Source organism: Aplysia californica, unplaced genomic scaffold (genome assembly GCF_000002075.1).
Source record: "Aplysia californica isolate F4 #8 unplaced genomic scaffold, AplCal3.0 scaffold00215, whole genome shotgun sequence".
In the NCBI taxonomy this organism is placed as follows: domain Eukaryota; kingdom Metazoa; phylum Mollusca; class Gastropoda; order Aplysiida; family Aplysiidae; genus Aplysia; species Aplysia californica.
The window spans coordinates 471,190-493,877 of record NW_004797485.1 but is presented as its reverse complement, the minus strand read 5'-3'; the positions used below and the strand labels follow the sequence as shown (position 1 = coordinate 493,877).

Genomic DNA, 22,688 nt, shown 5'->3' with positions numbered 1-22,688 from the left:
CCCCCCCCCCCCCCCCCCCTCCAATTGTCAGGGAAAAAAGTGGCTGTCTTTTCTTAGACAGGGTGGCCGTCTTGTTTTGTGTCATCGTAATGTTAAAAAAATATTGCAAAGGGGGAAATGGGAAATGGCTGTTTGTATAGGTGATTGTCTTATACTTATAGTAAGTTGTTTTAGGACACCGGTGATTTTCATCAACACTTTATGTATTGTGAAGCTTATTTCTGAAAAATGGAGGGGGGGGGTTGTCCTTATTTGTTTCCTGGGAAAAATATGGCTGTTATTACGCTGATTTGCTGCAAGTGACTGTTCAACTGAATTCGTTTCAGTTAAATGTATATCTGAAAAGACCCGGCAGATGGTTGGAGGGGGCCACTGGTAGATTGTACTCTTTTCTTTCTCTCTTTTGTTTCTGTCTATCAGGTGGTCTGTGTCGATTTGTTTAATCAACTTTTGTGTTTTCAAACTTTATGATGTCTTAAACTTATCTTTGTTCTTTCTCCAGGTGCAAAGTTTTCTCAAGCTTCAGGATGTTTTTGAACTGCTGTGGGCGTGCAAAGCTTCACATAACCCAACTCTCTGGCTCAACTGGAGTGGGCAAGACGAAGAACCATCTTTTGAAAAAGAAGACCTTGTGAGTGTGGGGCTACCAATATAGGCTGTTAAGTGTTCTTTCCTGCAAACTCTTTTTTTTCTATTCTAGATTTAAGATTGCTGAAAATTGCTGTGAGAGCATGCTTAGCTTTGCTTTGCATTCGTTGTAAGGAAAGGCTGGCATGATTTCATAGTCACTCCTGTAGCAGAGTCTTTCTGTCTAGTGTGTGCATTTGTATATGTGCACCTGTATACATGTTTGTTGCATATGTATTTGTATGGATTGTATTTCTGTGTGTGTGTGTGTGTATGTATTGTAAATGTTTGCATGTGGGTATGTATTGCGTGTGTCTGTATATGTATGTATGTATTGCTGTATGTGTGTCGATATTCTTCTCTTTTCACTCAGCTTTAAATGACAGTTATGTAGTCAATGTACTTGTCTTTACTTTCAGCACTAAATGACTGTTAATGTTTTGATGATCTTTTCTTTACTCGCTGCACTAAATGACTATTAATGTGTTGATAACTCAAAAGTACTGAAACTCTCTCATGGGTGGTTGGCAGGTGCTCGGGTGTCGTTTGCTCCTTTTTGCCTATCAAACGTCTATCGTCCTTATCTCCTTTCCTTCTTTTTTGTTTTTGTCACTCTCTTATAACACCTCTAAATCTTCGGCACTTATACAACCTTATTGTGTTGCAAGTGCCATAAAACACTTACAAAAACATAAAACTAAACTCATCACTTCTGCGTCCAGGGTCCGGCATTCCTGCACCAGCCCTCGTTGTCCCGATCGGCCATGACAGTGCTGGCGAGCGGGCCGAGGCTGAGGACTGTGACGGACTTACTTCCCCTGGAAGTGCATCTGGGTCAGCTGAAGGAGGAGCGTCTGAGTGTGTCGGGCGTGGCGAGACACGTGTGGTGCCACGGTCCTGTTCTGGGATGTCAGACCTACGACGTCAGGTTTGTTCATGGTTTCTTTTAGGCTTCCTTTTTTTAATCAGTGAAAAAACTATCTGCTTGTTCAGAGGTTTTGATTTGAGAACTTCTGAGCAGAGACATGATTTGCCAACCACTGTCATGGATGTCTGTTTCAGACCTGATGCTTTAAGAAGAAAAGTTCTGCTTTTAGATGACACAGGCTGAAGACGTATCGTCAGGGTTATTGCACAATCCCCGGAATCAAATTCTAGAAGTTTCCAGATGAATCTTTTAGACAAATAAAGACATCAGAGGGCATCATACAATACAGTTCTATAATGTCTGTTTTATTATTTTTTTCATTCATCATTCTTAATTAAAATACAAGTGCCCAAGTCACTGGTCTGACTTGGTCATTTTCTTTTACTTTATTTTTCTCAAAACTTTAAAAAATAACTTGGGCGCTTGTGGGCGAAATCACACTGATGATACAGTCCTTTTCATTGTCTCTTTGTTTTGATTGTTCCTTTAGCACAAAGATTTTAAAAAGAAAATTCACATTGATTGAAGCTTGTCAACTCTGCATGAGATCTAGAATAAATAAGCAGGATAAATAAGTAGTGTCAGATGATGACTGCTTTATCTTGTTTTGATTTTTTTTCTTTTAAAGGTTGGTTAACAGAAAAGCAAAGCAAGTGCAAAGAAAACTTTTGAACTGACCTCTAGACCTTGAGCAGCCATTTGGTTCCTTGCATAAAAATAAAGACTTCCAAAGAGACAAACAAGCAGGAAGTTGTTTTTATTTGTTTGTTTATTTTTTATTGGGTTTTTTTTTGCCGTATACGTGTGTACATTTTCCTTCTGGTCCCTCAATATTTCAGGCAAACAGAACTGCATCTGCTGTGGTTCTCCTTCATCAAACTGCTGCGCCTCCTGCAGCTGTACGCGCCTCCAGAACAACAGGCTGCCTGGGTTGCCATGTCAACACAGCTAGACGCCTACACCCCATCAGCCGTTCAGAATAACCAAATATGGGAGCATATCCTCCAGACAGTAGACAATGACAACTTGCTGGGCTCGATGACCAGCCTCAGATCCGCATCCACGGTGCGCTGCTGTATTGACGCGGTGCGCAAAGCGTGTGGGGAAGGCAGTGCCAAAGGACGTGAGAGGGAGAGGTCAGCAGATGTCGGGCGTGCTATGGCACTGACCGGGCTGCTCCAGGCTCACATGTTGGCCCCGCGTGGACCGGTGGATCCTGTGGAGAAGGCTGGCCTCAAACTGCAGCATGTTCTGAATGAGGTGAGTTGCAGATACTTATTTCTTTGTCTGTTGTGTGATGTTGTTAGCAGTATTTCATCTACTTTTAAATCAACGTAATCATAAAATTTTAAACCATTTAATTTGATCTTTGACTAAAACCAAGCCGTGCTGTGAGCTGTTGTGAATGCAACCAACTAGTGATTCGCACGCTCATATGACATTATGCAAAACTAACTATACTTTTCTGATCCAGATAAAACTAACTATGATTTTGTCTATAAAAGTTTTATGCCATTTAAAGCAAATCGTTTCTCTGTATTTTTCTGCTTTGTACAATTCGGTTGTTGCAGTTAATGATATGATTGCACTGTGTTCATTCCCCTGTTGTGCGTGACATTTCCCGCGATTTGCTAAAATAATTCTTGTTTGTTTGTACAGACTGAGGAGATTGATGTCCGTTTATCCACCTGGGACAGCTATTTGACCTTCAGATGTGGGCGGAGCTTAGCTGACACGCCCACTGAGCATGTTCATCCTGAGATCCGACGTCTACGTGACAGGAGGGAACAGCTGGAAAAGACTCGGGCGAAGCTGGAGCAGAGGAAGGCGTACAGGCCTGAGCCTTCACAGGTAGGAGGGATGAAGGAGGAGTGAGAGAGAGAGAGCGAGAGAGAGGGATGGAGGGGTTGAGAGAGAAATGAGAAAAGAAAGAGTGACATTCAATTATCTGGAAAGAAATCTTTTTCAATATTATTTGTGTCACAACACGGTGGAATCGGGTACTTGTCAATTTTTTGGGCACGCAAAATTTTGGATAGAATCTTAAGCCAAGACATTTGCCTCTTTTTTTATGAAAAAAAATAATACCCTTCTATCTTGTTAAGAAGTAGTGATATTTGCGATTGAAGAAGATTGGGTGTCGCCTGGTGTCAGAGGTAAAATTAGGTAAAAAATGGCCCCGAAATGTTGGTGATTTTCAAATCTTGAGTGTCCTTTGAAACTGTAAATTTACATTTTTTGTGCCGTTGATCAACATTTTTCGATAAAACCCACACAGAAATGTGTCTTTTAATGGACATAAAAGGTGTTCTGCCAGATTTCAACATGATGCCTCACATTTTCATTCTTGTTTTTTTTTATAACTAAACTTACTCTTAGAGAAGTTGAAAAGTGTTAAAACTTCTTGATGGTGATGTGGATGGCTGGAGGGCAACACTTGCAGGTCGTACTCCTTCTTTTGAAACTTCCTTTGTGTTGTTTCTTTCTATCTTCTTCCGTCTGTCTTGCACATCTCTTCTGTCTTGCTCTTCTGCACAATAAATGACTATTATTTATTAATTATTGTGACTTTCCTTTTCCTTCACCATTGTTAGAGTTCAGGGAGGAGTAATTGACTGTTAAGATCTTACTCTTACAGTGCTGTTGATTTATTGTGCCGATATGATTTTTTTTTTTAGTGGGTGGTTGGTGGGTGCTCTGATGTGATTTACTCCTTCTTTCCTGTCAAACATCTATGGTCCTTATCTTTCCTCCTTGTCCTTTGTGTTTGTTATTCTCCTGTAGTACCTCTAGTCCTCGACACTTATATAACCTTGTTGCAAGTGCTGTAAAACTCTTGCTAATACATTGCCTCTCTTTACTCAACCCCCGTCCTACCTGTATTGTTCTCAGTTCAAAGAGTTGTGCCAGTCTGTGAGTGGGTTCCTGGACAGTAGTCTATCGCTGTCTCGCCTTACGGATCTGACTCACAAACTGTCGTCATTCACCCGCGACGACCTTCCAACGGCAGAGACAACACTGACAACTGCCCTGCAGGAGGAGAAGGTGTGGCAGGACAGTGCGCAGCGTTTCCTGCGTCAGCTGAAGCAAAAGTTCCCGCTGTATCGCGACTTGCTGTGCCCTGTGCACCTTGCAATACACCAGGTAATGGCAGAGAGTTCTCCTGATAATTTTTATTGAAATTATTTTTTGTAATGTTATATGCCACCACTGCCACAATTTAGATCATTTAGGAGGTGGGCGGACTATTTGCCTGTCAGGGCAACTTGAGCTGAAAAGGATACAAAGTCCTAGCAGATAAGCAGGAAATATTCGGAAAAAAAAAAGTTCCCACTCATGTCATCTGAGTCCGACAGTGAAGAGCCTGACTGTTGTTACACCCCAGGGGCTGGACCTCATCATGTTCTTACTACTGTATTTTTTAAAATACAGTGTGCCCTCAAATATGACTGATGTCTCGATCTAAAATCTCCTGCGATAAAGGGAAGTGCTTAAAGAAAAAATGATATATTTATTACATGTTTCATGCCTTTATAAACCCTCCCTGCACTCTTATAAACCTCTGCCACTTATAAACACTTTCTACACCTGGAGTATGAGAGACCAATGGTATTTAAAGAATGAAACATTTGTATGTATTTGTTTATAATAATAGTTGGTAACGTCTCAGCCAATAGTGTGTCTATAGAGCATTCATTATTTTCTTATTTTCGGCAAGCAAAAAACTGTGATGTACGATGTCCGCGAAAAGTGAACTACAATATGGCAGGGAAATACTATGCTTGTATATTTGTTTATAAATGCTATCTATTATAATTATTATTATTATATTTGTTTATTTTCTTTGGTGTCTGGTGTCGTTTGTTGGTCACTGAATTTTTTTAATTCTTTTTTACCGGTTATTTGACTGTAATATTTTGGACGTTCCAGGTGAAGTATGGGCTGAGACTAATGGCCCATCATGTGGAGTGTGAGCTCAAGTCAAGGAAGGTGAGGATGATAGTGTGATTTGTTGCTCCTGTAAAGTAGATGGTGAAATTGATGTAGAATGAGGGTTAAATTAGCCTTTGCATTACATTACCATTATTGTGTCAATGTGCTTCTCATTATTTCAAAATTAAAACAAAGAAAAGAATCTTGATTTAGGTGAATTGTGGTTATTATTATCCTGAATTAGTTTAGAATATGGGTCTACTACTTCTAAGTAGAACAATTGTCGTATATCTCTGTGAACTTTTTAATCTTCCGTTACTAGAAATTAAGGTGGAATTCCAAATCACAATGCGAGGCTTATTTTACCAAATTGTGTAGATGATGCAGTTAAGCAAATTATCGATCAAACAATCTATCCATCAATCAATCTATCAATCAATCAGTTTGTCAGTCAGTCAGTCTATCTATCTATCAATCAGTCAGTCAGTCAATCAGTCAGTCAGTCAATCAATTAGTTAGTCACTTAATCTGTCAATTACTCAATGAATCAATCAATTAGTCAATTAATCAATCAATCAGTTAGTCACTTACTCACTCACTCACTCTGTCACTCACTCACTCACTCAATCACTCAATCACTCAATCTCTCACTCACTCTGTCACTCACTCACTCACTCACTCAATCACTCAATCACTCTGTCACTCACTCACTCACTCACTCACTCACTCACTCACTCACTCACTCACTCACTCACTCACTCACTCACTCACTCACTCACTCTCTGTGTTCCTGTAGCTGGGTGGAGTGCTCACCCTCAACAGACTGGTGGTCAGCCTATGCAGCTTCCCCAGCGTCAATGCCGTGACCCCTGACCTCTTGACCCTGGCCACCCAGCTGTCTCTGACCTCCACTCACAACAGCCTGGCCTCAGTGTTCCACACAGAGGAGATCCAGAAAGGTGGCACTGGTGCTGTCAATGTGCCACTGGACGCGGTCAAATCAAGGTATGTTGGGGGGGGGGGGTAGGTTAGGGGGATCGGTTGGGTTTTGGTTTGGGGGGTAGGTAGGGTGGGGGATGGGTTGGGTTGGGGGTGGGGGTGAGGGTGTCTTCTTCAGGTTGGTGGGTGCTCAAGTGTTGTTTGTTCTTTATTTCCTTTCAAACATCCATCGTCCTTATCTCTCCTCCTTTTTTTGGGGGTGTATTTCTCTCAATGACACCTCTATTCTTCAGCACTTATGTGACCTGCTATTTGTGCTACAAGTGCGTGAACACTCTTATTTAGACTAACCAAAGAACTCAGCTGTGAGTGTCTGTCACAGCTACGCTTTTATTGTCTGTCTGTTTTGTTGATGCAAGTTGTGGAGGTGGTTGGAGGGCACCACTGCTAGGTCATTTTTTTTCTTTCCTTCTGTTGTTTTTGTACGAGTCATTAGTTACTGGTAGTTGCTCATACAGGAAAAAGGTTTTATTTAATTTTAATGCTGAAAGGTTGTCAACATTTGACATGTACATTATTTTGCTGAAAGATTGCTGTTCTGTGACATAATAATATACAAAATATTTATACTTACAGGTTACTGATCTGTGATATAATATACACTGTTTTACTCTAACAGGTTGCTGATCTGTGTGCTTTGGCTGATGAGGGCTCACTGCTCCAGTAGCCAGCGCCTGGACGCCCGACTGACCGCTGGGCTTTTCCGGGTGTTTGACCTCTTCGCTCAGGCGTGGACGGCCCAGGAGAATCGTCGCCGGCAACGGGAGGCTGAGAAGGCTGCGCTGTTCCGTTACAAGGAGGAGACCCATGGCGACGAGAGGTCAGAGGCAGAGAGAGAGGAGGCCGAGTTTAAGGCTGCTTATCCGACGTTTGACAAAGTAAGTATAGGGGTTTTGATTTTTTACAGCTGTCTTAGTCACAGAGAAGGTTGATGGGTGGTTGGCAGATGCTCTGGTGTTGTTTGCTTCCTCTTTCCTGTCAATCATCTATCGTCATTATCTCCCCTCCTTCTTTTTTTGTGTTTGTTACTCTCTTGTAACACCTCTAATCTTCGGCACGTATATGACCGTATTGTGTTGCAAGTGCAGTAAAACACTTACTAAAACTAAGAGAAGGTTGTGATAAAACCTTGCAGTTGTTGAGGCAATGCCTCATAAAAGATCTTATGGTGCTGGAACAGGTGTTTTAGTTAGTTATGCAGCATTAAAACAGTACCTTTTATTTTGCTGTTTCTGTTTGTGTATCTTACTCTTTCCCTGTTCTAAATGACCTTTATTGTGTGATGTCCTGTGCTCTCTTCATTCAAACTCCCCCTCCTAAAACCAAAAAGATATTAAATAAATCATTTATTTTTTTAGGAAAAAAAATATGAGAAAGTGAAGATGAATTCAGTGGCCTTTTTTCCTCATTTGAAGTCACTCAAACGAAATAATACACTTTTCTCAGGATTTCGTGGACGTGACAGGGGCGGACCGGCTAGAAGATGTTGGACAGGAGGCCGAGGTCCCAGCTGAAGACCAGCGAGTTGTGTCCCTTGAGGAAATCTCCAGCGCAGAGATTGTCACGGCCTGCCGAATCCACCAGGAACTGTTCACGTCCCTGACCTCTGCCCACTGGCTGACCGACCTCCCTCGGGGTCAGGGGTTGGTGCAGTGTGACCTCCTCTCCCCGGCTCTTTTGGCCTATCAGCTGGGCTCGGAGCTGGTCAAACGACACTACAGTTTGCTGGGTATGCAAAAGAGAGATTGTTTAACTGATTGCCATTTTTTTGTGAAAGCACTTTGTTTTAGTTTATTTTTCTTTCCTTCACTTATTTAAAAGTAAAAAGAAGGAAGTGATTATATAAGGGCTGTAAGTTCAAGGCCAGGGAATGTGTGACAGTGCTTTTATGTGACCGTTTAAACTTGAGGCAGGTGTCTAGCTTTTATGTACATACCCTTAAAAATATGCTCATGGTATTGGCAGTGCTTTTGCAGTATCTTGTTCATGAAATTTAACTTTCAAGTGTTGAGTGTTGCAAAAATCCTGTCCTGTCTCTTTAAATTATTATCTGGTGAGTTCACATGATTTTGCATTTTAAAGTTGGCTGTTAATGTTTTATGCCCATGTCATCACAACTAGGACCATTTTGGGGTCAGTCTTCTTTAACCCATCCTGGGATACTTTTTTTTCAGAAGAAATGTGAAGGTTCTTGCTTGCTTGTTCACCCTTTGAACCCTTGATGTTGTCATTTCCCAAATCCCCGTCCCTGTACAACTCCAATGTTGTAAGCCACAGGTGCACTGGCCTCGCAGGATAGAGAGAGATACACCTTGGGCTGGTTTCCCAAGATAATGGATTCAGAGGGTTAAAACGAAGCAAACAATTCTGCACAGAGAAGAAAATTTTCATGTACTGATTTTTTAAAAATGTTTGTGTGTTTGCATATACTATGTTATCATCATCATCCTCATCATTGCCTTTCTCACCCTGCATCAGGGTATAGGCCACGAACAAACATTTTCCACCTTTCTTTATCCTGGGCTAGCCTTTTGATGTTATTCCATGTATACCCACTTTTCTGTACGTCAATTTCTGTGACTCTTCTCAGGTTTTACTCGGTAGGTCTTCCCCTTGATCTTTTACCCTGTGGATTCCAATCCAAAACTTTCTTTGTTATGCAGCTGCCTGACTTCTTGAGAGTACGTCCAATCCATCGCCACCGCCTTTTCCTACCTCATCTCTGACTGGGATGTCTTGTTTTACTGTGTTTGACTTTTAATAAGATTATCTTTTGTTTCTGTCCAATGTTCCCCTGTCCAGGTTGTGAGGCTGACCGTGAGATCATGGGTTCTCACCTACTAGTAGCTGGGAGCATGTCTCAGTATCTGGAGTCTTTGGACTCAAATTCTGTGGAACAGGTGAGTTTGGGCGTAATTTTTCAGCACCCTCCCCCAATCTCCTGCGTAAATGCACAGGCCTCTTAGGCATTCTGCTGTAATGCATCTATTGTTCTCCTTTCATTTTGTTTCAGTCAAAGTTTTTAGTATGGGCTCTGATAGTTTAATAGATCATTTATTTTGTCCAGCAAGCAGTTAGACTAACAGGAAAGAGTAGATTGATATCCTCTGTAAACTGAAGACATCATTTTGGACAGCAGTTTGCTACTACATCTCTTGAAGAATAAAGATAACAATAATGATGTCTTTATTCTTTCTGTCCTTGCAGCAGCTACTTCCACCATCATTCAGCTGTGGCAAGGCAAAGAAAAGCTACAACTTCTACTACGATACCAACATTCAGGAAGTGATGAAATGCCGACCAGTGATTGACGGCCTCCGTGTCCGAGTGGATGAACTTCAGAAGGAGTGGCCCCAGCACCCCACTCTTATCCTGGTGAGACGAACAAGCCAATTTATAGCAAAACTACAGTCGAACCTGATCTGTTTGTGTCCAATGGGAACTGTCTCTTTTGCTTGAACCTTTGAATAGTCCTTTTGTGAAAGCAAGTATAATGGCATATATGTTCAGTCTCCTCGATATATGTTCAGTCTCCTCGATATATGTTCAGTCCGCCTACCCAGGATGTAGCATAATCCCACTAAGTTTGGGGTTTTTTTTTCAAAAACATTTGATTTGCAGTTCATTTGTCCCTCTCATGTATTGTGTGTATGTATTGGCAATTGACTCCATTATTTGCTCAGTAATCGTGTGTTGATGCAGAAAAATACTACTTTTTTGTCTATTTATTTATTCTACTAATAAAAATATTTATTATTGAATCAAATTTGAAAGCTGTTTGCTGCATTTGTTTTTCTTCTCGGAGAAATTTTCATCTTTCTCTTTCTTTTTTTTTTTTTTTAACCTTTTTAAAAAGGTTTGAGAAGTTTTTTTCCTCCTGTCTGTCCACAGTTGCAGCAGGTCATGACCCGTATCCTGTCCTTCCCCGTCAGCTGTCCAGTGGTCAAGTTCCTCACAGGGCTGGAGTTGCTGCTGGAAAAAGCTCAGGTCTCTCTCTTTTCTTAATTCCCAGTTTATTTTTTTCACTACTTTTTCTCTCTCTGTCTCTCTGTCTCCCTCTCGGTTTCTCTTTTTTCTCTCTCTCTTTCTGTCTCTGTCTCTCCCGATAGATAGATAGATAGATAGATAGATATCTTGGAAAAATGTAATACCTAGTTCAGAAAGTATTTCAACGGGTGTTTGCTTTTCCCCTTCTGCCAAGAAAGAAAAAAATATCATGTACTTAGTAGGGAGCTCAGTAGTTCACTAGGTATGGTGTTCGCTTTTCAATCTGGGGATCCAGAGTGTGATACCGGCAATAGAAAAAGATGAAGATTTTACTTTTTGCGAATCACAAGTCTTAGTGCAAGGAGAACCCCTTGAAGTCCTACTGTGTGAGGTGGGGACTGCCCTTAGAGTGGCATATTTTGTCCTTGTTTTGTTTGTTTGGTTGGTTGGCTGTTTTGTGGGGAGGCGGGAGGGGGGATAGTGTTTTGGGGGGATTTTGGTGGGTTTTTTTAAGTAGCATGTTTAATTGAAAAGAAGAGCTTTCTTGTTTACCTGTCCCTTGTGTCCCCACAGGAGTGGGAGAGTAACGCTGCGTCGCACGTGTCGCTGTCTGTGTGGTTGACGGAGATCACCAGGGTCATCGTGCAGTGGAGGAAGCTGGAGTTGAGGTGAGCCTCTACACTGTCGTACGTTGACAAAACGCCTTTTTTAAAAATTCACTGTAGTTTCGAGAAAAAAGGCCGTTTGTCAGTGTAACCAATAAAAACGTTCTTCCGAAATTTGAATTATAATTTATTTTAAAATTTGTCAGTCTCATTTCACTTTGAGTTTTTTTCACAAGTAGGGTAACTGATCAGGTTATCAATTTAATAAATGAAAACAAATTTGGCACCTAAAAAAATGAAAAGACATGTTTTGTCAGCTTAGGGCAGTACAGGCTTCTTTTGTTGTAGTATTTGGTTGTATGTGTTTGTGTTTCTTTATACATACACACACATTAAAGTACATGTTTGTCATTTGGCTACTACGGTGTAGCAGTTAAGCTCTTTTCCATTGCATACATTAGACATGAGCTCCATTCCCTAGAAGGACAGTTCTTTTTAATCACGTTTCTCCATCCGTCTACTAGAAGGTCCGGCCTTTTTTTTTCTTTCCCTTTGTTACTTGTTCATCTTGTTTTTTTGACCTTGTAGTAAATGACTGTTGTTGTGTTTGTGTGCTTCTCATTATTCGAACTAACCCACAGAAACACTGTCAGGGGGTTGCTGGGTTTTTTTTCTCCTCATGTTTCTCACTGTTTTGTTCTCTCTGCCCCCCCCCCCCCCCCCACCTCCCCCAATCTTTGCACACTGTGATCACAGCTGTTGGAACAGTGCTCTAGACACAGAGGAGGAGAACTGCAAGGTCAAGGCCACACAGTGGTGGCTCCACCTGTATCAGCTGACTTCTGATCACCTGGCTGGTCGACTGACAGAGCCGGCAGCAGACGGTCAGGTCAGTAGCATGTTTTGTGACGCAGGATGTTTTTAAAAGAATTTTAAAATTGAAATTTAACATTTTTCCTTTTGTTTCCTATCAGAGGGGATTTGTTGTGTTGTGAAAATTTTGCCAGAAATGGCAAATTTTTTAAAGAGAAACTCATTTTTGTAGATTAGATATGGTATGTAAATAAATAAATATATGATAGACCAAATGCGTCCTATTGAAAGCGGAGGAAATTTTGGTTACATGTGTGTATGTATGCATATATACCATCAAACATACATGAATACCTAGATACATATACTCTCAAGCACACGAATATATGTAAAAAGATTATTTTATTAAAGTTACTGAATACACAATATCACACCAATGCAGACAATTTTCACGAACACGCCATTGCTGACCTCCACTGTGCAGCACCCAGCTTCTTTTAGCTATGTTTATCGTGTCTTGCAGAAAGATACACCCCCAATGACCATTCACATTAACGCTGTGTCCACGACTTGTGCTTGACATTATTGGGAGCCTAAATTCACCCCAACCACTCTGCCTTTTTTTGTGTAGTAAATGACAAACTTTGTGTTAACTCACTTGCTACTGGACCCTTTCACCAGTCACAAGTGTTGAAGACTGGCGTTTTTCGGAGTATCTCAATAAATCACCACAACTCTCAGAATTATCCTATTGTAATTATTTTTTGATCCAGTGAAGTAACATTCAAGCTTAATCTAACACAAAAAACTAAAGTTGTCTTAGTCTAATACTTTAATTTGTATGATTTTTAAAAAATTGGCATGAATTTGATTTTCCAAAAAATTTCCAGAGACATGACAGATGGAATGAAATTCACAACAACAACCAAAATAAAAGTTCGAAGTGTTGTAATTTGATTTGTATGCATGTGTGAGTGTGGTGAAAATATAAAAGCTGGTCTGCGCGTTGATTCAGACCCATCCACTGAATTACATGAGACAGATGTACGGCACGACGTTGTGATTTCGTTGCGCGAACAACAACACCAGTACTAGTGCTAGATCTAGCCCTAAAACTACGACTCGGGCCGTGTTCGGGTACATATCCAGGGTCCTAACTATCAGACACATCATATTCTGAGACACTAGAACTAGTAAAACGTACAGAAGTATCGAAAAGGGCGAAATTATGTGATTCTTGTTCGTGCAACTTCTTCGACCGTTACTACGACGCGACTGTTGGATTACTATCAGCTGTATAGAAGAAAAAAAAGCGCGAGTTCCGGTCAGTTCAACCTCAGTTGGGGTCACTGTCCTTCACCTTCAATAACTTAAAAACTTCGGGCACCAGAGATATGAAACGAAGTCTAAGTAGCTCAGGCTTGGCCAAACAATGGTACAAGGCGGGTCTCGCGATCCGTGCGTGATTTGTAGAGCAAAAAAAAAATTGCAAAGTTGGTCACGCAGGGCTTGTGGGAGCTGTCGCGGCGGGGGTCACGCAACTGTTGTGTGACCCGTCTGAAGTGAGTTAATGTGCTTCTCTTTACCTAAACTTCTTTAAGTTTTTTAATTTCCTTAATTACTTATTATTGAAAAGTTGCTGGGGAAACATTACTATACATAGGTGTTACTTCTTAAAACAAAAATCTTTTCTTTCAAAATTGTGTCTGTTTATGTTTTAGTTTGAGTATATTTACTCAAAACATATCTAAAAAACATGTTCTTTCAGGAGGATTCCAGTCAAGACATTCTGACCTCACTGAAGAAGTTTATGGAGAGCTCCACACTAGGGGAGTACACAGTGAGGCTAGGGATGCTGCAGGCCTTCCACTGTCAGCTGCTCAATATGGAGGCTTCGGAGAACCAACGTGAGTCACGTGTATATGTGTGTAATACAGAGGGAGTGAGAGGGAGTCATAAAGAGAGGGAGAGTCATAAGGAGAAAGTGAGAGAGAGATATGGAGAAAGATGAATAGAAAGCGTGAAAGAAAAGGGGGAGCAAGCGAGAGAAAAGGGGGAGCAAGTGGGAGAGAGAGAGAGAGAGAGAGAGAGAGAGAGATAGATAGATAGAGAGAGAGAGAAGAAGAAGAAGAGGCACCTGAATTGCCTATTGAATATTTGTGTGTCTGTGTGTGTGTGTGTGAAAGAAACAGTTGGACATGAGTGAAAGATACAGAGAGAATGACGGACAGATAAACAGGTAGATAGATAAACCGAGAGAGAGAGAGAGGAGAGGAGAGAGACAGAGAGAGAGAGAGAGAAACGGACGAGAGAGATGTATATACACATAGAGAGAGAGCTAAGAAAGAGAGAGAGCCAGACAGACTTTCTGTGAGAGGTATAGATAGACAGGCTAAAAGCTGACAAGTCAAGGACTTACTTTCTGTTGTGCTGTACTGTAAATGGCGTCAGTGGTCTAGTGGTTAGGCTACCTGACTCGTGATCGTGAGGTTGCGGGGTCAGGGGTTCGAGCCGCGGGCCCGACGTGTCCTTAAGAAAGGCATTTCACACGAATTTTCCCCACTTCACCCAGGTGGGAATGGGTACCCAGCCATAGACAGCGAAAGATCTTGTCAGTATGTTAGTGTTTTAGCGCCTATAAAAGGCTGCTGGCACTGCATGCTTCCCTGGAAGTTGAGTTTGTTTCAGAATGCTCCCAGGTCTGCTTGGGTAATAGTATTGAATGTGAAACGTATAGAGCTTGCTGTTGAGCGGGGATTTGCGCTATACAAATGCTATCTATTATTATTATCCAGGACAACTGATGCACATGTTGTGGAATGTGAACCGGTTCTACGGGCAGTTTGAGGAGGCTGTGCTCACCCAGATCAAACAGCTGAGGGCACCCATAGAGAAACAACTCAAGGTACGTTCTGGTGTCATTGCATGTTGTATATTCCTCTTTTAATTTGTTTTGTTGTTGTATATTCAGTTACATCTTTTCATTTCATCCTCATTTTCATTGTTTTGTTTTTATCTTCAGTTTCACCTTTTTGTTTTATCTTCATTTTCATTATTTTATTATATTTCATCATTTTGTTTTATCCTCATTTTCATTGTTTTATTATATTTCATCATTTTCTTTTATCCTCATTTTCATTGTTTTATCATATCTTCAGTTTCCTCATTTTGTTTTATCCTCATTTTCATTGTTCCGATTATGTCTTGATTTTCTTTATTTTGTGTATTCACTTTCATTATTGTTTTAGGCCTTCATTTTTATTTTGTATATCTTTTAGACAAAATGTATTGACTTTTGTCGTCATGAGAAGCCATTATATATATAATCGTCCTTCACTCTCTTCCTTCTTTTTTGTATGTGTTACTCTCTTGTAAGACCCCTAATCTTCGGCACTTATCAGACCTCATTGTGTTGCAAGTGTGGTATAATGCATACTAAAACGGAACGTGATCTTTTATTGAATCGTTTCATGCTTTTTCTGATCTCATTGACGGCCTTTATTTTCTTTTCTCTTCTCTTTCCCCCCAGGGTTTTGTGAAGATTGCCCGCTGGAGTGACATGAACTACTGGGCCCTGAAGAGTTCCACCGAGAAAACACATCGCACGGTGCACAAACACATCAAAGAGTATCAAGTAATGTTGTTTGTCATGTTCTGTAAAATGCACTATCGTTACGCTCATAAGATAATTGAATCAGTCATTTTTCGCTGGTGTGGAGTTTTTGGTTCTGAAGTGAAGAGCAGAGCCAGGTTGATGATACAGTTCACTTGGACAACAGAATAATCCAGATATAAAATCAGTAGAGTAAATTTCCTTTTTGGAAAGTGATGGCACAAAGTTCCCGACGTCGTATGGATATGATAGTAAAACATGACGCACAGATAGGGTTAAACGATCTGTGTCATTTGGGGCACAAGAACATCTACTACTACATCTTCCTTTACAGGCGGTGCTGAGACAACCGGTGCAGAGTCTGCTGGGAGACAAGGGAGACAACCTGGTAGTTCAGGCCGTGGAGCAGAGTTCTGGATTCCCGCTGAAAGACAAGATCGCTGCCTTCACCTCCACACTTTTGAAGCAAATCGACAGTGTGAAAGAGGTACGTGGAGTTTGTAAATGTGCTGTTTCTACTTTGGCGGGGGGGTCATAGCTGAAAGACAGCAGAAGAGGAGTGTCGTTTCCTTTGATGTCTGAAAGAGGTATATGCTGCCCGTTTTTGTTTTGTCCTTGCTTTTTGTTGTTATGCTTTCTAAACCAGATAGTGTGAAAGAGTTATGCTGTATCTGTTTGTTGTTGCTTTTTTTTTTTTTTTTCATAACTCTCCAACCTAGCTGAAGAGCTACACGTGGGGTTTTTTTGTGGGTTTTTTTTTTAGCCTATCACCTTGAGTGGTAGAAAGGGGGGGGGGGGATTACTGTTGGAACCATGTGGTGCTCATATTATTTGTATTATTATTGTAAAACACGCTGAGCACTTTCATTGAAATTCACTTTATATCTGAAATTTACCATTATTATTATTTTACTGCTCTTCTATGTATGTGAGACTTTGCCCAACATAAAGTGTAATTTTTTTTTGTGGAATCTTTGAAGCTATAATAAGCGTCCTTAATATTTCGGACTTTTCCCTCGTGCCACGTGTTTCAGGCTGCGTCTACGAAGGACCTCACCCAAGGTCAGTCGGAAGAGTTGCCTCTCTTGTCGCGGTTGCCAAGGTTGTTTGGTCGCCTCAGAACACATGTGAAGAAGTCGCTGAAATCGTCACCTTTGATGGGAATGGTGGTGACTTTTGACGAGTTTTGTGGTGAGTTCAAGGTTTTCCTTTGCTTATGTTGTTCTTTTTTGGTTGTAATTACATGTAGATCTGTGCAAACCAAATTAACTGATAATAACTGATGATTGTTTCAGGTCTGTTGGAAGAAGAAGAAGAAAGAATTAGATACAGTTTTTGTCTAATTCATAGCTCAAAATCTGCATATCAAATGAAATGGTTGGACAGGTGTTTTTTTCAGAGGGTCAATGAAAATAATAGTAATAATAATAATAATAATAGTTGGTTAATCAATGTCTTACGATGAACCAAGCATCGCAGAGGAGAATATTTCTCAAGCAAAATTAAAGAAATAAGGGATAAGATGATGTGAGGCTGTTGCTCTGGCCGAAGAGACCAATTCTCGCAGAAAAAAAAAGGTTTCCTTATTTTGAGTTTTAAAAGCTTCATTTTCACCTGTGGATGTGTGCAGCTTGCAGGCGTCTCTGTTGGCTTCAGCATTTCTTATTCATGAAGATTCACAACATGACTTGATGCCTACTGTGACTTCTTCTTTGTGGGCAGCAAGTCAGATGAGGTTTCAGGAATTAGAAACTCCGAAGTCGAGAGAGAAGCCCAGCACAACCTGCAGGGGTCATGAGTGATAAATGTTTTACATTTGCATTGGGTAAGGAATCTTCATAAGATTAGTTTTGTGTGGCATAATGGGAGCGAATAATAAAATGTCTTACAGTGTCGATGATGATGTGTCTTGTGTTCTACAACTACATCTCTAAACCATTGATTTATTCCAGGCGACCTGATCCAAGAAATACACGACCTTCAAGGCCTGCAGGTGGACATGGTAGGTGGATTTTTTTAACTCTTGTTTTTTTAAAATCATAAAATGAAAATGATTTTACGCTCCCATCGATATAATTTAGATCATTTAGAAGACAGTCTTCTGACCCTACCTGTCAGAGCCAACCAGGCTGAGCAGGATATATCCCAACAGATAGACTGAGATACAAAATAAGAATTTGTTCTCCACACGGAGATCAACTCACATCTCCTGCATGTGACAGCGAATCACCTCAGCGCTACACCTCAGAGGCGAAACGTGGGAAATTTTAACTCTTAGACGAAATACAGTTGAACCTGTCCAAGACATCCATCCATTGTCACAGAAAAAACCAGGTGGTCCTCTTGGACAGTGTCGTTATCATTTAGAAAAAAATAATAGGGGAGAACGGTCGTTTGTACTGGTGATTGTCTCAGACAGGTGCTTATTAGAGTAGGTTTGACTGTATTTAATTAACCGAATGAAATTTTAGTTACATAATCAAAAAGGTAACAAAGTATCTGAATGAAGTTATAATTTGAAACTGAACAAAAGGTACTTGTCTTGAAAAATTTTGTGATGATACTAGTAATGTCTGAATTATACTTTCATGCCTGCTTGATATAAACTTAATGAAAAGTATTACGTGGCTTGAGGTCAACCGCTGAAGAATAGGGAAGTTCATGGCAACTGGTATTTTTGATGTTTGGTGTGATGTTCTTTTGGGGTTTTTTTTCTTTATATTGGAACCTCAAGACACTTTTTCTTTTCTCTCAGAGTGCTGAGAAAGACAAGCAAAAGTCAGAGGCAAAAGCCATTGACATGCGCAAGAGAAAGGGGCTGGCGGAGCTTTTCAAATACTTGACTCTGATTGGTGAGTGAAATCATGTGACTGGAGATCAGACAGATTTAGATATGTCTTACCTTTTTACTTGTTCTGATTAGGGATGTGAACCTTTTGTGCATCTTTTGAAATTCGTCTCTTTTGTTATCAGTTGTTTTTGTTGTTGTTGTTTAGACAATAGTAAAATGCTTAGCCTGTTGTCAATGAAGTCTTGTCACGTACTGAAGCAGGTATGAAAATCTCGCCGGAGTTTATTTGATATAAGACAAACACTGCACGAACTCTGTAGACTGCCGTATGTGGTCTGAACTGCTGTCCTTTTCCTTCACGGAAGACTTCATTTCAGCCTTACGTCTTGATGAAGTGATGAAGGACTCTGTGCTCCATCTTCGAAAGTATTAATCTAATTTATATTTTGATTTGCCTTTTTTGTCTTGCAAGGCTGTCCTACAATCTGTAAAAATTTGTACTTTGTTTTTGTTTTTTAAATTCCCTCATCTGTCCTTATATTTTTGTAATATGCGTCTTTGCTTCACAGGTCTTTCATACCGGAAAGGAATGACAAAAGGTGTTGACTCTGCCTTAATGAAGGCTCTGGAAGTTGCTCCGCTGGATTTAGACAGCCATCAGAAGTGAGTGGCAAGATTTTTTTCACTTACGCAGTCTGGGACTTATGTTTAGAATAGTGGGAGACATTAGAAGGGTTCTATTGTAAAGGCCACCCGGTTTGTGTTGGAAAGGAAGAAAATGAGTTATTCCTCTTCTTCAGTGTATTCTGACTTTCTCCTTGTCCTTCTCCCAATCATTTAGATTTCTTTATTTTTTATCATTGTTTCCATATGTCTAGGATTGAGCATGATACTTCCTCAATTTTGTCAGTTAAGAAATTTGGATTTATGATTTTGTCATGGAGCGCTTTATAAATTTTTGGGGGGGTTTACTTTTCTTTTTCCATAGCAAAAAGTTGCTTTTTTTTGTATCTTTGTTGATGTAGTTTCAAATACAAAGGCTGCGATGCTAGTCATTTTCATGTAATGCTGTGTAATTGAAAGTGTAAGGTCTCTCTTTGTCTCTCTCTGGCTCTCTCTCTCTCTCTCTGTTTCTTTCTCTGTCTCTTTCTCTGTCTCTCCCTCTCTCTATGCGTGCGCGCACATACACACAAACACTCTCACACACACGCACACACATACTCAAATACACAAAACTAGGTCAGATTCCCAATGTCATGGCTTTTCTTGGTCTTTTCTCTTCTCTCCCTCAGAAATTCGACCGGTGGATTATGGAGCGGGTGCCAGAACTACTACTATCGCTGCATCTCCAGACATGCTCAGTTCCTCAGTGCCATGCACTCGCCTTCCAAGGTAGGCTGAACTAAATGGGGAATTGTGGGTTTGTAGTAGTCTTTTTATTCTAGTTGCTGATTGAGTCTCTTTCTCTTTCTTTCGCTCTCTCTGTTTTTCCTCCCCCCTCCCTTCTCTCTCTCTCTCTCTCCCCCCCCCATTTCGTTCTTTCTCTCTCTTTCTCTCTCTCTCTCTCTCACTCTCTCTCTTTCTCTCTCTCTCTCACTGTCTCTCCATTTCTTTCTGTCTCTCTGTCTCTCTCCGTTTTCTTTATCTCTCTCTTTCAGACACACTCATTCTCACATACACACACACACACACACACACACACACTCTAACCAACGCACTACACCCTTCTCTGTCAAACTTATTCCATGACAACACATCTTCCTCTTTGTCTTTCCCCTCCCACATACAGGAGCTGACTATGGCCGACATACAGCGGTGCACCGGCTACGTGGAATATTTCTCCAAACTGTACATTGAGCACCGGATGACCCTGTCGGAGGTCGCAGGTCATTTCATGACACTGAGGTGAGTGACCACTGCACTCGTGTCTTTTTTACAGTCTCAGTTGAAATAGTATTCAATAAATTTTGTCCTTGGAGAAAATGAAAATGTGGGTGGTTGGCGGGTGCTCTGGTGTGGTTTGCTTCTTCTTTCCTATGAAACAACTATTGTCCTTATCTCCCCTTCTTCTTTTTTATGTTTGTTACTCTCTTGTAACACCTCAAGTCTACTGGCGTTCATATGACCTGATGTGGTTTCGAGCGCCGTAAAACTCTTACTGGAACTTTGAAAAAAAGATTATGAAAACCGTTTAGAAACAAAGTTTTTTTTTCCTTCTCCTCTTCCTTGTGATTTTTTTAATTGGTTAGAATTGGTTATTATCATTGTTCATGTTATTGATATAATTTTTATTTTTCTGTTAATCCTCACTGTTGTTATAATTTTTTATTATCATCATCATCATCTTCGTTGTCATCACAATGATTATTTTTTGTTGTTGTTATTATTGTTATTATTACTGTTATCTTTCTCAGAAAACTGATGTCAGCTTTGGAAGGCCTGAATGTCTCTTCTTTACCTCCTCAAACAGAAGCCTTCCTCTGGGTGGTAAGTTAGTTTGGATTTTTTATGGGGTGGGACGGGGGACAGATGGTTGTCATCATAATTCATTTTTTACTTTGTAGTATTCGTTATTCTCTATTTCATTGCTTATCTTGCTATTAAAGTTTGTAGTATTAAACATTACCATCAATATGTCTTACTCTCTTTTTATCTGCCATATTATCACTATGTGCCTGTTTTTTAATTTCCCATAAAAAAGAACATTACCAATATATCTTTGTTTCTAATATGCTACTTGAAAACATTACCAATATTATGTCTCTCTGTCTCTAATTTGCCTTTACATTACAAAATTTGTCTGTCTCTTATTTCTTACATATCTACATATATATGTGCAACATTGCAAAATTTCTTTGTGTCTAATTTCTTACATATTTACATATATAGAATTTGACTATTATGAGTTCATATTTACATGTATAGAACTTGACCAATATGAGTTCACCTCTGATTTGCCAGATAACCAATGCATGTCTGTGTCTAACCCCCCCACCCCCCCACCCCACCCCCACCCCCCCCACCCCACCCCCACCCCTAGAATCGAGTGAAACAAGTGACCACTCAGCTGTCACAGGCCCTGGCCCAGTTCTCCCTGGTGTTGCAGTCGTGTCCAGGAGTGACCCCCGGGCAGCAGCAGCAGCAGGCCGCCGGTCAAGTTGGTTGCCCCCACCCCTCCCCCATCCCAGCGGAGAAACTGGCCGAGAGCTGTGGGTGGGTGAAGGGAGAGCTGGAGTGGGAGGCATGCTGGGCTCAAGTACAGGTCGGTGGCTTTGTGTTTGTCACAGAATGATTGCGTTTCCTTAACGATATTTTAAGGGGACTGTTTTTAGTAGCTTTTTGTAGCCTGTCAGTATTTTTGTGTGCTTTTGTTTAGAGGTCTATTTGCTTATGGTTTGTTTCTTTCATTTTGTTTACATTGATTTTTCTTTTCTTTTTTAATGTGTTTTTTTTTGTTCATATTAAATCAGGGTTGCTTTTAAGCTGAAGCTTTTATTGATAATTTTTCTTACATTTAATTGAGGTTGGGGGTTTTTTTGGTGGCCATTTTGCTTTCATTTAATCTATTTTTTCATTTTTCTGAGAAGTTGATTTTTGTCATTTTGCTTACAATGTTTTGGTATCTCATTCTTAGTCTTTTTGTGTTTTCTTACAGTCTGCTATGCTTTATGGTAATTTTTTTTGTATAGGGAGGGGGAACTGCGGGTGTGTATTGCTAATTAACTTGCATTGTTTTGACACTTCGCCTGAATAAATAGACAGCTTTTGAAATAAGATTTATGTTTGTTTATTTTTCCTCGCTCAATATTTAATGTATTGCTTGTTTTAATATAGTTTCTTTATTGCATACAAATGTTTGGTACTTACTGTTTCTCCTCTGTATGTGTCATTTTTCTGCAGAGTTTGACACTCAAAGTGCAAGAACAGCAAACATCAGTTGACAAAATTTTGGACTTGACACTGATCGGATGGTGAGATCTGCTCTCTTCTCTGTTTGTCTTTTGTACAATGTTTTTGGTAGAAGCAAAGAAAAATTTGAGGGGGGGGGGGGGGGGGGGGGGGAGGATTTATTTTCAGTTAGTTAGAAATTTAGTACGCTGAATATTGTTTGTTGTCATTTGAGAGCATGTTGACAATTCTATTTCAAGTAAAGTAACATTTGTTGTTTGTGGTTCTGATGTCGGTATTGGAGCTAAGTGGAATGTTATGCAGATATGCCTTGGTTATGTAGCAAGGATCAAAAGGTCATTTGTATAAAAGAGAGGAAGAATATAGCACACGCAGAGAGAGAGAGAGAAATGGATACAGTTTTTTTTTGGTTCTAAAAGCAAAAGTCTCTGCAGCAAAGTATGCTTTTCATCATAGTTTTTGTTAGGATTTCTTCTTGTGATT

The 22,688-nt window shown here is 40.3% G+C and overlaps 1 protein-coding gene across 2 annotated transcripts in view; it reads left to right on the top strand.

Annotated features, from left to right (window-relative positions):
* Positions 1-22,688, top strand: part of LOC101845099 (midasin) — a gene marked incomplete at its 5' end in the record, with an annotated part of 58,080 nt that overhangs the window by 7,265 nt on the left and 28,127 nt on the right. Inside the window, 27 exon segments of one of the 2 annotated variants that reach the window (XM_035970059.1) lie at positions 503-631; positions 1,350-1,555; positions 2,395-2,815; positions 3,215-3,406; positions 4,448-4,699; positions 5,486-5,545; positions 6,285-6,493; positions 7,107-7,365; positions 7,934-8,216; positions 9,290-9,387; positions 9,698-9,862; positions 10,379-10,474; positions 11,048-11,142; positions 11,836-11,968; positions 13,661-13,799; positions 14,688-14,797; positions 15,422-15,526; positions 15,840-15,992; positions 16,540-16,696; positions 17,458-17,507; positions 18,261-18,357; positions 18,866-18,959; positions 19,589-19,688; positions 20,086-20,201; positions 20,711-20,783; positions 21,337-21,558; positions 22,197-22,267. In XM_035970059.1, the coding sequence (XP_035825952.1) occupies positions 503-631; positions 1,350-1,555; positions 2,395-2,815; positions 3,215-3,406; positions 4,448-4,699; positions 5,486-5,545; positions 6,285-6,493; positions 7,107-7,365; positions 7,934-8,216; positions 9,290-9,387; positions 9,698-9,862; positions 10,379-10,474; positions 11,048-11,142; positions 11,836-11,968; positions 13,661-13,799; positions 14,688-14,797; positions 15,422-15,526; positions 15,840-15,992; positions 16,540-16,696; positions 17,458-17,507; positions 18,261-18,357; positions 18,866-18,959; positions 19,589-19,688; positions 20,086-20,201; positions 20,711-20,783; positions 21,337-21,558; positions 22,197-22,267 (4,085 nt within the window). 2 annotated transcript variants of the gene reach the window in all.